We start from the raw sequence: 14844 nt of genomic DNA on the forward strand, positions 1-14844 counted from the left end.
AGTCTCCCAGGCACGGTGGCTCACGCCTGTAATCCCAGCAGTCTGGGAGGCAGAGGCAGGCGGGGTTACTTGAGATCAGGAGTTTGAGACCAGCCTGGCCAACATGACAAAAACCCCATCTCAACTAAGAATACAAAATTTAGCTGTGCGTGGTGGTGCACACCTGTAATCCCAGCTACTTGGGAGGCTGAGACAGGAGAATAGCTTGTACCCGGGAAGTTGCAGTGAGCTGAGATTGTGCCACTGCATTCCAACCTGGGCAACAGAGTGAGACTCTGTCTCAAAGAAAAAAGAAAGTCTCAAATAGCTGAGATTCAGTGGTGCATTGGACTCACTGTTAGAAACTTCAAATGGTAAGACTTTGATGCAGAATAGAAAAACCAACTGGAAGTGACCAAAATGACAGAATGTTCACCTCATCCGCAGGAAGGGGCTGCCACCTCAAACACCCACCACAGTATGCATTTCCTTCTAGCCAGTCAATCGTAGTTTCAGAACACGCTAATTGTGACATGGATGCAACTGTAAAGTAAGTCGTTCATGAGAGTTGCATGTCTACCTTCTGGAAAAAGAAGCAGTTATTATATAAACTCATCCTGAAGCCCCATTCACCTCAACTCAAAAGTTGATGATGCCTCTGATGGTGGCATGCACCCTACTAATGAGATGAACGATGGTGTCACCTTCAGCCTGCACATGTTTAAAAGCCTACGGTATATGGAGTTTGAGTTTTTCATCTCTCCATAGTAGAAAGCTGAATAGTAATCAAGGATGGGTTTGAACTGCCTGTGAGTTTTCATTCCTGGTTTAAGTCCTGGGGGAGCCCCTCACCCAGCCCTGTCAGCGCAGTTATGACCTCACTGCTCACGCCCATATTTCCCCCTCCAAACCCTAGCGATTCGTTTTGGACGAATGCCAAGATCTGAAAAAGCAAAACTGAAGGCAGAAATTCTTACCTGCGATCATGACATAGAAGATTCTGAAACCGGAGATCTCAAATGTCTGGCCAAGAGAATCTACGAAGCCTACTTGAAGAACTTCAACATGAACAAGGTCAAAGCCCGGCTCATCCTGGCAGGAAAGGCCAGTAACAACCCAGTAGGTGTTTGCGGCTGCTCTGTGTTCTGTTGGCAACGTGGAACCAGGGTCGTAGAGGACGATTAAGGACGTGTGTTGAATGTTGAGAAAATGATATTATCCCACAGTTAAGCAAAGGACAGCGAAGATGGAAATAGTTCATTCTGAGACTCTAAGCTGTAGCTTAACAACGCCTATCTTCTTGCTTGGAGCCACCTCAAAGCTCTTAGCAACCGAGTTATTATCCTGGCTATGTAATTAACACACTTAAAACAAACCACTTAATAGCTTACCAAGTACTAAGGTGATTTCTTAAATGCATTTTTTCTTAAATGGAGAGAGGGTCTTGCTCTGTCACCCAGGCTGGAATGCAGTGGTGCAATCATAGCTCACTGCAACCTTGAACTCCAACTCGAGCAATCTTCCTGCCTCAGCCTCCCGAGGAGCTGGGACTACAGGTGTGCACCACCACACCTGGCTATTTTGTTTGTTGGTTGGTCGGTAGAGATGAGATATCAGTGTTTCCCAGGCTGGTCTCAAACTCCTGTACTCAAATGATCTTCCCACCTCAGCCTCCCAAAGCACAGGGATTACAGGCATGAGCCATGGCACCCAGCATTAAGTGCATTAAAAAAAAAAAAAAAAAAAAATCCGGCCAGGCAAGGTGACTCACGCCTGTAATCCTAGCACTCTGGGGAAGCCAAGGTGGGCAGATCGCTTAAGTCCAGAAGTTTGAGACCAGCCTGGCCAACATGGAGAAACCCTATCTCTACTAAAAATACAAAAGTTAGCCAGCATGGTGGCACACACCTGTAATCCCAGGTACTTGGGTGGCTAGGGCATGAGGATTGCTTCAACCCAGGAGGCAGAGGTTGCAGTGAGCTGAGATCATGCCACTGCACTCCAGCCCGGGTGACAGATCAAGACCCTATCTCAAATAAAATAAAATAAAATGAATTCCTATTTTAAGGGATATTACTCTGTTCTCACACAGCTATAAAGAAACACCTGAGACTGGGTAACTTACAAAAAAAGAGGTTTAATTGGCTCACGGCCCACAGGCTGTACAGGAAGCTTCTGCTTCTGGGGAGGCCTCATGGAGCTTTGACTCGTAACAGAAGGCCAAGGGTGAGCAGGTGTCTTAAATGGTGGGAGCAGAAACGAGATGGGCAGTGCCGCACACTTTGAACCGACCTGATCTTGTGAGAACTGTCACTAGAATGGCAGCAAGAGGATGGTGCTTAACCATTCATGAAGGCTCACCCGCATGAGCCAATCCTTCCCTCTAGGCCCCACCTCCAGCACTGGGGATTACAGTTCACCATGAGATTTGGGTGTGGACACAGAGCCGAACCATATCATAAGGCCAGCAGATGAAACCATCACTTCCCACTCAGAATGCGCTCTTGATCCTTTTTCCTAAAGCTACTCCCTCCTTCTCAGACAAACATGCTTACATTCTTTTTCTACCTTCAATGAAAAGGCAGTGACATCTCAGGGCTTAGAAAGGGCCACTTGTGGCTGGGCATGATGGCTCACACCTGTAATCCCAGCACTTTGGAAGGCCAAGGTGGATGGATCACTTGAGGTCAGGAGTTCGAGACCACCCTGGCCAACATGGTGAAACCCCATCTCTACTAAAAATACAAAAAATTAGCTGGGTGTGGTGGTGGGCGCCTGTAATCCCAGCTACTTGGGAGGCTGAGGCAGGAGAATCGCTTGAACCTGGGAGGCAGAGGCTGCAGTGAACTGAGATTGCACCACTGCACTCCAGCGTGGGCAACAGAGTGAGAATCTGTCTCAAAAAAAAAAAAAAAAAAGGATGGGGACCTGACACAGTGGCTCACACTTGTAATCCTGTAATCCTAGCACTTTGGGAGGCTGAGGCAGGCAGATCATGAGGTCAGGAGTTTAAGACCAGCCTGGCCAATCAATGAAACCCCATCTCTACTAAAAATACAAAAATTAGCCGGGCATGGTGGCAGGCACCTGTAATCCCAGCTACTTGGGAGGTTGAAGCAGGAGAATTGATTGAACCCAGGAGGCGGAAGTTGCAGTGAGCTGAGATTGCACCATTGTGCTCCAGCCTAGGTGAAAGAGCGAGGTTCTATCTCAAAAAAAAAAAAAAAAAAAAGAAAGAAAGAAAGAAAGAACCACTTGTTACAGAAACTTTGTCTTTTAAGATAGCTCTGGACCTTTTCAGAGGCAACTAAGTTGCCCCTCATGGCTCGACCTCCAAGCCCCCGCCTGTCTGGCCTAAGTCCTTCTGCCCCTTCCCCAACAGTGAAATAAGCCTTTGTCTCCATTACAGAACAATCTCAGAGCTCCCTTCAAGAGCAGCCAGCCCTCAGTTGGTGAATGAAGATAGTTTGCCATTTTCCCATGAGCATGGTGTAACAGGTTTAATTTGTACTAATGAATAGCTTGAAGCAATCCTTATTGGGAATTACAAGGTGGAATTTTAGTCATAGGAAAATAAAGCATTTCACAAGCTACTTACTTTCATGAACAAACCAAACCTCTTTTTTTACTGAGTCTTTTAATTCTTCAGTGAATTCTCCAATTAAATAGGCCGAGACATTTTAGAAGGTTCCAGCAGACACCCACGCTAGGCAGCCCCAGAGGTCTGTCCCAGTTAGACCCTTCCTGGATCACGAGCAAAAGAAAATGCAACTTTTAGCTTTCAGTCTCTATCCTAGAGATGATTAGTAAGCCTCAAATTGGGATGACTGAAACTTTTGTTTGACAGCTTGTATTTCTCCCTTGATTTAAGAATTGAAAGCAGGCTGGGCACAGTGGCTCACACTGTAATCCCAGCACTTTGGGGGGCTGAGGCAGGAGGATCACTTGAGGCAATCCAGGAGTTCAAGACCAGGCCACACAAGGAGACCTTGTCTCCACAAAAAATGATTTTTTTAAAACTAGCTGAGCATGGTGGCATGTGCCTGTGGTCCCAGCTACTTGGGAAGCTGAGGTGGGAGGATGGCTTGAGCCCAGGAGCTCAAGACCAGCCTGGGCAACATGGCAAGACCCCGTCTCTACAAAAAGTAGAAACATTAGCCAGGCATGGTGGCATATGCCTGTAGTCCCCGCGATTCAGGAAGTTGAGGCAGGAGGATGGCTTGAGGCCAGGAGTTCAAGGCTGCAGTGAGTCATGATTGCACCACTTTACTCCAGCCTGGGCAACAGAGCGAGACTCTCTAAAAAAAAAATTCAAAGCAGGGTTAAGATGTCTTTCTTCCTAACAACCTGCCTCCCGCCCCCCATTGGGTGGAAATGGGACTCCTGGAGTCCTCCCGCACCTCCCCTTGGAGACCTCCAAGCTCCAGGAGCCCCATCGCCCTCAGCTGAGGATCACACACAGTGACTCGCAGGCAGGAATCTGTTTGTATTTTGGCCGTAAATAAATAAATAATAGGCCAGCTGCAGTGGCTCAAGCCTGTAATCCTAGCACTTTGGAGGCAGGTGGATCACCTGAGGCCAGGAGTTGGAGACCAGCCTGACCAATATGGTGAAACCCTGTCTCTACTAAAAATACAAAACTTAGCCAGATGTAGTGGCAGGTTCCTGTAATCCCAGCTACTCGGGGGGCTGAGACATGAGAGTTGCTTGAACCTGGGAGGAGGAGGTTGCAGTGAGCTGAGATTACAACACTGCACTCCAATCTGGGTGACAGAGCAAGACTCTGTCAAAAAGAGAGAGAGAAAGAGAGAAGGAAAGGAAGAGAAGGAAAGGAAGGAAGGAAGGAAAGGGAAGGAAGGAAGGAAACGAAGGAAGGGAGGGCAGGAGAGAAGGAGGGAGGGAGGGAAGGAAGGAAGGAAAGATAGATGAATAGTCTAGGATTGGGGTTCACAATTCGGTTTTCTGTAGAAAAAGAGAATTCAGTGCACTCTTCCGAGAGGTGCCCGCTTCTACCCACACACCCCCAAGCCAGAGCACCACAGGCACCAGTTTTCAAGGCAACCTGCAACCGTCATGTCACTGTTTGTGTTTGCTCACACTGTTTCCTCCAAGCCAGGGTTGTGCCCCACCCCATGTCCTTGTCTGCACTGCACGCGGGACATGGGAGGCCCGGCCCCCTCCTTCCTGCCTAGCCTGCTGACAGGCTTTCCAGAGCTGGCTTCTTCCAGTGCAGGACACCCTCTCTGCTTCGCCCGGGAAAGCTCCATTGGCAGGACACCCACCATCAGGCCACACTGCCTGAATCTCTTGCAGAGCTCTGGTTTTGCGGCCATGCTGGGTACTGGATGACCATAGCCTGTGTCCCTTACACAACTGAGAAAGCAGCCCCATCTGTGGGCAAGAAATCTGTCAGGGAGATCAAGCATTGGCCCAGAAACGCTTACCTTGATCTCTGCCCAGCGGCCCACACCCAGTCCCGTTTCATCCGGTTCCAGCCACACCCTGCAGAGCCTCAGGAAGGCACGCTGACCTCAGGGCCAGTGGCTGACTTCATTTCTGTTTGGGGATAAGAGGCAGCACAGTGAACTGTCCAGGCCAGAAAACTGATGGATTCACATGAACCGTAATGAACGTGGGCTGCGTGCTGGGGAAGGCAGGCTGGCCTCCTGCCTGCAGGGGACACTGGGGTGAAAACAACCCTGAAATGTCCAAAGCCTTGATGGGGAAGCACAGGGGAGGGATGGATTTTAATTTTAAAGCAGCCCTCTGGTTTGCTAGAAGTAGGGGACTCAACTGATCTTTGTGGTAGCCAATGCCTTTCTTCTGTGAAGACCAACTCACGGCCTTCAGATCAGATGACACAAAGCCCTATGGCTGAGCTGGAACTGGCTAGAATGCTGGGGGGCCTGAAACTGGTGAGGGCATTGTGGGGGCCTGGAATCGGCCAGGAGGCTCAAATGGGGGCTGGAACTGGCCAGGGTGCACAGAGGAGGCTGCGAAGGCAGGGGGAGGCCGCTGCATGGAGCCGCTAGAAGCCGTTGCTTGAGGAAAGGTGGGTTTAGCTGAGGGATGGAATAAGGGGTGGATGGAGAATGTCTGTGTCCGTCTGGTCACTGGAACTGTTTGAGCACCTGAGATTTCAGAACCATGGGCCAGAAAATGGTCAGGGATCTTGGTGATGGGGCAGGGCGCCTCTGGGGAACTCACCGTCCCTTGATTTAAGGGTGATCGGGATGGAAGCAGAACTAGGGGGCTGAGGGAGGCAATGAAAATGGGTGATTTTTCCACAGTGTCTAAAAGATAAAATGCTGACCTGTCGGGTTGAGAATGTCATGAGAAAACTTTGGAGGAAGCAACAGAAAACGAGCCTGAGGAGCTCGGACAGAGTCAGGGCCTTCCATGTAATGTCTGTATCCTTGTTCCCCTGCAGCCGAGAGCTCAGCCCCAACATGCATGCTCATGCGCAAATGCACATACACACATGCATGTTCACATATGCACCCACACTCACACATGCACTCACACTCATACATGCACCCACACTCACACATCCATGCATACATGGGTATGCACATATGTACACATGCACCACACACACGCACCCGCACTCACACACACATCCATGCATACGAGTACACACACACATGCACCCACACTCACACACATGCACCCACACTCATCCATGCACACATGGGTATGCATATACATACACATGCACCACACAAACACATGCACCCTCACAACCATGCACACATGAGTACATATGCACACACATGCACCCACACTCACACATCCATGCATGCACATGTACACACACCCACACATGCACATGCATATGCACCCACACTCACAACCATTCACACATGAGTACACATGCACACACACCCACACACACACATCATGCGCACATGGGTACACATACGTACACATGCACCACACACATGCACCTGCACTCACACACAACCATGCACACATGAGTACACATGCACACACATGCACCCACACTCACACATCCATGTATGCACGTATACACACACCCACACATGCACATGCATATGCACCCACACTCACACACATCCATGCACACATGGGTGCACACACACACATATGCACCCGTACTTATTCATGCACACATGGATACACATACATACACATGCACCCACACACACGTCCATCCACACGTGTACACACATACACATGCACCCACATGCATGCTCACATGCATGCACCCACACTCACATCCATGCATACATTGTACACACCCACACATACACATGTACCCACACATGTATACAGATGTACCTCCATCCCCACACATGAACACACACACACATGCACCCACACATGGATACACATATACCCACACCTGTGTGTACACACATATACACATTGCATGTTCACACACATGCACTCATACACACACACAAATCCACATTCACTCATATGCTCACACCCAGGCATCCACCCACTGCACGCATGTATATATACATACATGCACACTCACACACATGTACCCACACACATGCACACATGTGCACATGCATACCCACACTCACATGTAGGCACATATGCTCACACACATGCACACATGTGCACACACATGCTGTCTCACGCACACACTCCTACTCTTGCTCAGGCTTAGATGCTGTGGGTTTAAGAAGTGAACTGCACCTTCCAAAAAAATGAATGAGGTATTCAGTTAAACAACCAATTCTTTAGCAGTGAATATGTGGACTTTAGAAATTCTAAGTATACGGCTTTGCGCAGTGGCAGTATCGTAGCCAATGAGGTTTAGCAGCGGCGTGATTATTACTAATTGAAAACTTTTCCCAATACCCCGCCATGACAACTTGAAATACAGTCGGCGTTGGCAATTTTTGGCAGTCTCTACGGAGACTGAATCATAAAAAGAAAAAAAAAAGAAAGAAATTCTAAGTATAAGGTGATAATAACGTTGTACTGCTACTTTTTAAACTAACAAACATATCAGAACTTATATTCAGTTCAAATGAAGAAAGTAGGAATTGGGTGTATCACGTGTTTATTTCAAAGATTCTCCTATTGCTCCAAATTGTTGGGGATCATCTTTAGAGTCTTTGAATAGCTTCAGTTGTGGAAAATTTTACCCTCTGAGAATATAACTGAATTTTAGACAAAACCATGAGTCCATGTTAGCTTGTGTGGCATGCAAGTTGGGATTAAACAGAGGAAAATATCTTGTTTGAAAAAATTAAAAAGGCCCACCTGAGCAACATAGTGAGACATCATCTACAAAAAGTTATCTGGGCATGGTGGCATGCGCCTGTGGTTCCAGCTACTGAGGAGGCTGAGGCAGGAGGATGGAGGGCAAGACTGCAGTGGGCTGTGATTGCGCCACTGTACTCCAGCCTGGGTGACATAGCAAGACCCCATCTCAAAAAAAAAAGAAAGAAAAAAAGTGAAGCAAGGAGACTAATTTTTGACATGCCATTGAGCATGGCTTTTAAGACCAGTTTCAAAAGAGGAATTCCAACATTATTCTTAACATTTCAGAACCTTGGGAATAAGGGTGATGTCCCGGGTGCTGCGTTATAATAGGACCGCTCCTTTCAACAGCTGTGACCTTATCCCGTGTCTTGGGGTGTTGCCTGCCACGTGACAGTCCAATATCATACCTACTACTTAAGTTGTCCTTAGATTTTAAAATGTGCTTCATATTTCATGCCATTTCTACAAATGCATAGTAAAACATAACCTAGAGCTTAATAAATAATCTCATCCAAAGCAGTTCTACCAGTGATTCACATTTAATTTTTTTTCTTTTTTTTTTTTTTTTGAGACCAAGTCTCACTCTATCGCAGTGGCGTGATCTCGGTTCACTCCAACCTCCCCCTCCCAGGTTCAAGCAATTCTCCTGCTTCAGCCTCCCAAGTAGCTGGGATTACAGGTGTCTGCCACTAGGCCCGGCTAATTTTTATTTTTAGTAGAGAGAGGGTTTCACTCTATTGGCCAGGCTGGTCTCAAACTCCTGACCTCAGGTGATCCACCTGCCTCGGCCTCCCAAAGTGCTGGGATTACAGGTGTGAGCCACGGTGCCTGGCCCACCTTTACTTTTTTGCTAAAAGATGACAGCTGCTAACAGAGATGAATTCTCATGAGTGATTGAGTCACTGAGCATCGTAGGTCACGTGAGCGTGTGCAGGGACGACAGCGCGGCAGCACGGGGGGCAATCTGCTCTCGGCACGGAGTGACTGGGGAAAATCTAGGCAGCTTTCTGCCTCACACTGTTTAAAATCTTTATAATGTGCTTTATTTCGCTTATTTGAAATCACTGCCTGTCATGTCAGATATATTCATAGTCAAACTTGAGTATAAAGGCATATTCCAAAATTAAATATAAGCTGCCACATAGATTTTTTTTAAATTGTCTTACCAGCCGGATGCAGTGGCTCATGCCTGTAAGCCCAGCACTCTGGGAGGCTGAGGTGGGCGGATCACCTGAAGTCGGGAGTTTGAGACCAGCCTGACCAACATGGAGAAACCCCACCTCTACTAAAAATACAAAATTAGCTGGGCATGGTGGCACATGCCTGTAATCCCAGCTACTTGGGAGGCTGAGGCAGGGGAATTGCTTGAACCCAGGAGGTGGAGGTTGCACTGAGCCAAGACTGCACCATTGCACTCCAGCCTGGGTAACGAGTAAAACTTTGTCTCAAAAAAAAAAAAAAGGTCTTACCAAGAATGCTTATCAATAAAGTTTGGCGAATTTGCAAGTGTGTTTTACCACACCATTTCTCTTTAGCTTTAATAAACACTGGTTTCTTCATGGTAGCACTCATTTTGAATTCAGTGGATTACAGTTTTACCTGTTAAATGAGGCCCACTTTCTAAAACCAAAGTGATAATTTTATAAAAATGAAATGAGATCTTTGTTACCACTTCACTTAAGTCCTCATTTATGAGAGTACAACCCCCATAAAACTAGTCCAGGGTGGGCTTCAGGGGTGTCCAGTCTGTTTCACGATACCCCAAGCTTAAAAAGGCTCTGGGCTTGGATGTTCACGCTCCGCTGTTGCCTTCTTGAAATTCATAATGATCTTATTAACAAGGGATCCCACAGGGCGCAGTGGCTCACGCCTGTAATCCCAACACTTTGGGCAGCCGAGGCTGGTGGGTCACCTGATGTCAGCAGTTCAAGACCAGCCCAATATGGTGAAACCCCATCTCTACTAAAAATACAAAAATTAACTGGGAGTGGTAGAAGGCACCTGTAATCCCATCTACTTGGGAGGCTGAGGCAGGAGAATCGCTTGAACCTGGGAAGTGGCAGTTTCAGTGAGCTGAGATCACACCACTGTACTCCAGCCTGGGCAACAGAGCAAAACTCTGTCTCAAAAGAAAAAAAAAAACAAAAACAAGAGGTCCCACACTTGCATTTTTGCTCTGGCTCCCATAAATTATGTAGCCAGGCCTGCATTCGTCCTAGGAGATCCTCTACCAAAAAATAAAATAACACCAAGCATGCTGTAATCAAACACCATAGGGACCTGTGCTTATTCTAGCCTCATTCTCATTCTGGAAGAGTACACATTTGTCATGTAAAGACTCGGGGGTTGGGGGATGCCCAGCTTCATTTAACTCAGTATTTCTTAACTTTTTTAAACCACAGAACTGATTTTTTTAAAATTATTTAACAGCTTTATTTCTGCTGAATGTACTTTAGAAAGATCTAGTGATTTAAATAAAGTGACGGTGGCCTGTCTATTTTCTGGAATTGAGGGAATCCTGCCATCAATTCTTTAAAAATATTTATCTAGTCCCTCCTAGAAATGTTAATTCCTTAAATCTGAGCTTCAACCTCCTGTGAAGCAGAATTAACTCCACACTTTAACAAACTCTGGTCATCTGGACTGTTTTTAAGGTCTTTGGAGAGGTCATTTTTAATCTTCGTTAATCAGACTTGAGATTATATAGAAACTTGACTCTGAATGTTCTATTCAGAATGTTTTTACTCATTCATGAGTAATTTTTAAAATATCCCCTTTTCTCAGATGCAGAATCGGGTTTTTTTTGTCCAGCACTATGTTGCAAGTCCTGCTTCTGCTGAAACATTCCAGACAATCTGTGTGATTGTTATCGGCACATCCACTGGTGCCCTGAAGACAGCTGTGTGCTGTGAGCCCAGAAAGGGAACGCTTCATGCTGTGGGTCAGAAGTCAGTGGTTGAGCTTTGCCCACTAGCAGGGGACATTCTTTAAATCCCTGGGATGCTTCTGTACTCTGGGTTCCAACGTTCCAGCAGCAGTTAGAAATAACACTTTAGGCCGGGCGCAGTGGCTCATCCCTGTAATCCCAGCACTTTGGGAGGCTGAGGCAGGCGGATCACCTAAGGTCAGGAGTTCGACACCGGCCTGACCAACATGGTGAAACCCCTTCTATACTAAAAATACAAAATTAGCTGGGCTCTGTGGTGCTTGCCTGTAATTCCAGCTAATCAGGAGCCTGAGGCAGAAGGATTGCCTGAACCCGGGAGGCCGAGGTCGCAGTGAGCCGAGATCGTGCCATTGCACTCCAGCCTGGACAACAAGAGCAAAACTCCATCTCAAAAAAAAAAAAAAAAAATGAAAGAAAGGAAAAAGAAATAACGCCTTAACCCACTGCATTATTGACCTGTATTTGCAGGAGCCGTAGACCACATTATAGTCAGAGAGAGCTCTCCAATGCTATCACTTTCCTGCTCTGCCCACAGATGTAAATTTCAGCCAACAGCACTCTGTGTGCTCATTCTCCTCAGCCCTACCACACATGTAAACCCTTCTGAGCATGTTGGCTTCAAATAATATGGCCAACCACCTCTTCCTCCACGAGATCATCTGAACCCAGGAAATGGCAGTCCCCCTGGGTTCAGATGCAGATGGCATGGCAGCACGAAGGGCATGGCTGCAGGGAGTTGGCACTTGCTCCAGAATGTGGAGCACTGAGTGAAGTTTCAGTGACCTGCACAGAGAGAAACAAGAGCATTCTGAGGCTTTTCCTCTTTATCCCTAAAGCGTATAACATGCTTGTTTGCTGATTTCTACACAGATGCCAACTTTCTGAGTTGTGCGTATTTACATGCCAAATTTATTCATTCAGCAGTGTTCAATGATGGTGTTTACCTCTAAAGCTCATACACTGGTAAAATTAAGAATTATTGTAATTAAGCCTCTTGCAATAGTCATTAGGAGTTCAGAGAATATTTAAGAATATTAAAGGTGCTTCTCTAATATCCTCTTGTGCCAAAATCAGTATTTCAGTTCCTTTTTTTTTTTTTTTGAGACGGAGCCTTGCTCTGTCACCCAGGCTGGAGTGCAGTGGCACGATCCAGCTCACTGCAACCTCCGCCTCTCGGGTTCAATCGATTCTCTTTCCTCAGCCCCCAAAGTAGCTGGGACTACAGGCACCATGGACTACTTCACCATGTTGGCCAGGCTGGTCTCAAACTCCTGACCTCAGGTAATCCACCCACCTCAGCCTCCCAAAGTGCTGGGATTACAGGTGTGAGCCGCCACGCCCGGCCCAATACTTCAGTTTCTTAGCAACAAAATCCACCCAATGTCAGGCGATGATGATGATTATTTTACTGATGTATACTGTTTGTTCTCTATCAATGTCTTATTTTCCCCAACTGGTTTTGAAGTTGAGTAAGAACTGTGTTCCCTGGATATCCTGAGTCCTCCAAGGCACCGAGCGTGGTGATTTGGACACAGGAGCTGCTCGTTAGTGACTGGTGGTCGGGAGTGCGGCTCATCCCACATCACCTGACTTACCTCGGTGTCCTTCTTTGTAGCCTTTTGTCATACATGATATGGAGACACTGTGTATGGCTGAGAAGACACTGGTGGCCAAGCTGGTGGCCAATGGCATCCAGAACAAGGAGGCGGAAGTCCGCATCTTCCACTGCTGCCAGTGCACGTCAGTGGAGACCGTCACGGAGCTCACGGAATTCGCCAAGGCCATCCCGGGCTTCGCAAACTTGGACCTGAACGATCAAGTGACACTGCTAAAATATGGCGTTTATGAGGCCATATTTGCAATGCTGTCTTCTGTGATGAACAAAGACGGGATGCTGGTAGCATATGGAAATGGGTTCATAACTCGTGAATTCCTGAAAAGCCTGAGGAAACCGTTCTGTGATATCATGGAGCCCAAGTTTGATTTTGCCATGAAGTTCAATGCACTGGAACTGGATGACAGCGACATCTCCCTCTTCGTGGCTGCCATCATTTGCTGTGGAGGTGAGTGGTTGATTTAATCTGCTGGCATCACATCACTTACAGGCTCCAATGGGAAATTCAGTAGCAGCTTAAGCTGTTTCAGTGGAGGGGACACTCACAGGGTGGGAAGATGTCTGACCCCCAGTCACCACTGAGTAGAATTCAGTGGGAATTACAGCAATATTGTATAATATTATAGTACATTATGGTATATATAATATTATATAATATTATAGTACATTATATAGTGTATGTGTGTGTGTGTGTGTGTGTGTGTATACATATATATATATATTTTTTTTTTTTTTTGAGACAGAGTCTTGTTCTTTCGCCAGGCTGGAGTACAGTGGCACGATCTCGGCTCACTGCAACCTCCGCCTCCCAGATTCAAGTGATTCCCCTGCCTCAGCCTCCTGAGTAACTGGGACTACAGGCACGCGCCACCATGCCTGGCTGATTTTTTGTATTGATAGAGTTTCACCATGGCCAGGATAGTCTCGATCTCCTGACCTCATGATCCACCCGCCTCAGCCTCCCAAAGTGCTGGGATTACAGGCGTGAGCCACCAAGCCTGGCCTATATTGTTATCATATCTAAATACCTATTTACATATTATGTAAATGTTTGACATTTTAATTATAATATTAGCCGTGTGGTGGTATGTGCCTATAGTCCCAGCTACTTGGTAGACTGAGGCAAAAGGATCCCTTGAGCCCAGGAGTTCAAGGTTGCAATGAGCTATGAATGTACCACTGCACTCTAGCCTGGGCAACAGAACAACACCCTGCTTCTTTAAAAAAAAAATTATATATTTCGCACAAATACATGTAGAGAAAGAGGTCGGACATGGGCCTGTAATTCCAGCACTTTGGGAGCCGAGATAGGTAGATCGCTGGAGCCCAGGAGTTTGAGACCAGCCTGGGCAACATGGCAAGACCCTGTCCCTACAAAAAAGTACACAAAATTAGCCAAGCATGATGGCATGTGCCTGTAGTCCCAGCTACTTGGTAGGCCGAGGTGAGAGGATCACTTGAGCCTGGGAGACAAAGGTTGCAGTGAGCCAAGGTCACACCACCACACTCCAGCCTGGGTGACAAAGAAAGACCCTGTCTCAGAAAAAAAAAATACACACACACACACACACATTTGTTTATAATATAATTAAGTCTAATATGATAAACAGATATAACTTATACATTGTGATATTCCTGTAGATATGATCAAATGAGGTGGCTGTGTTCGAATTATAGATAATGTTGTATGAAGCGCCATACACGTCAGTATGGTTGCTGTCACAATCGGTTATGTTGATGCAAAATATATTTCCCAAAGCCAAGTATATTGCCCGTCAGTAGCCGAGTGACGGTGACTGCAAGGTTTGCTTTGCCCGAGGAAGCAGATCCGGGGGAGGCCGATCTGGTCCTCTCTGTGGAAGCCAGCTCTGCAGCCCCTGCATTTTTGGCTCAGTGTCACTTTGCTTTAAATAGCCCCGTCTCAGGTCTAGGAAGGTCATCCACTACTGTAAACTCGGCTGACCTTACCCAGTCTTGGTGGAGACGGATGGGGTGACTGTCTCCCACACCGCCCGCAGCCATACTACACCCCAGGAACTGACTCGCTCTCAGCATG

General features: G+C 46.9%; 1 protein-coding gene and 1 non-coding gene across 4 annotated transcripts in view; both read left to right on the plus strand.

Annotated features, from left to right (window-relative positions):
* PPARA (peroxisome proliferator activated receptor alpha) overlaps positions 1-14844 on the plus strand; it is a 95160-nt gene that overhangs the window by 69527 nt on the left and 10789 nt on the right. For all 3 annotated transcript variants that reach the window (XM_021668672.2, XM_064368226.1, XM_064368227.1), the window contains 2 exons: positions 896-1098; positions 12789-13236. In XM_021668672.2, the coding sequence (XP_021524347.1) occupies positions 896-1098; positions 12789-13236 (651 nt within the window). The remainder of the gene's footprint in view (positions 1-895; positions 1099-12788; positions 13237-14844) is intronic.
* Positions 7735-7875, plus strand: LOC135271348 (U4 spliceosomal RNA). Its single transcript, XR_010339451.1, has one exon. It is a non-coding gene; the product is annotated as a U4 spliceosomal RNA (small nuclear RNA).

This window comes from Aotus nancymaae, unplaced genomic scaffold (genome assembly GCF_030222135.1).
Source record: "Aotus nancymaae isolate 86718 unplaced genomic scaffold, 86718_ANA_hifiasm-v0.15.2.pri h1tg000076l, whole genome shotgun sequence".
Classification (NCBI taxonomy): domain Eukaryota; kingdom Metazoa; phylum Chordata; class Mammalia; order Primates; family Aotidae; genus Aotus; species Aotus nancymaae.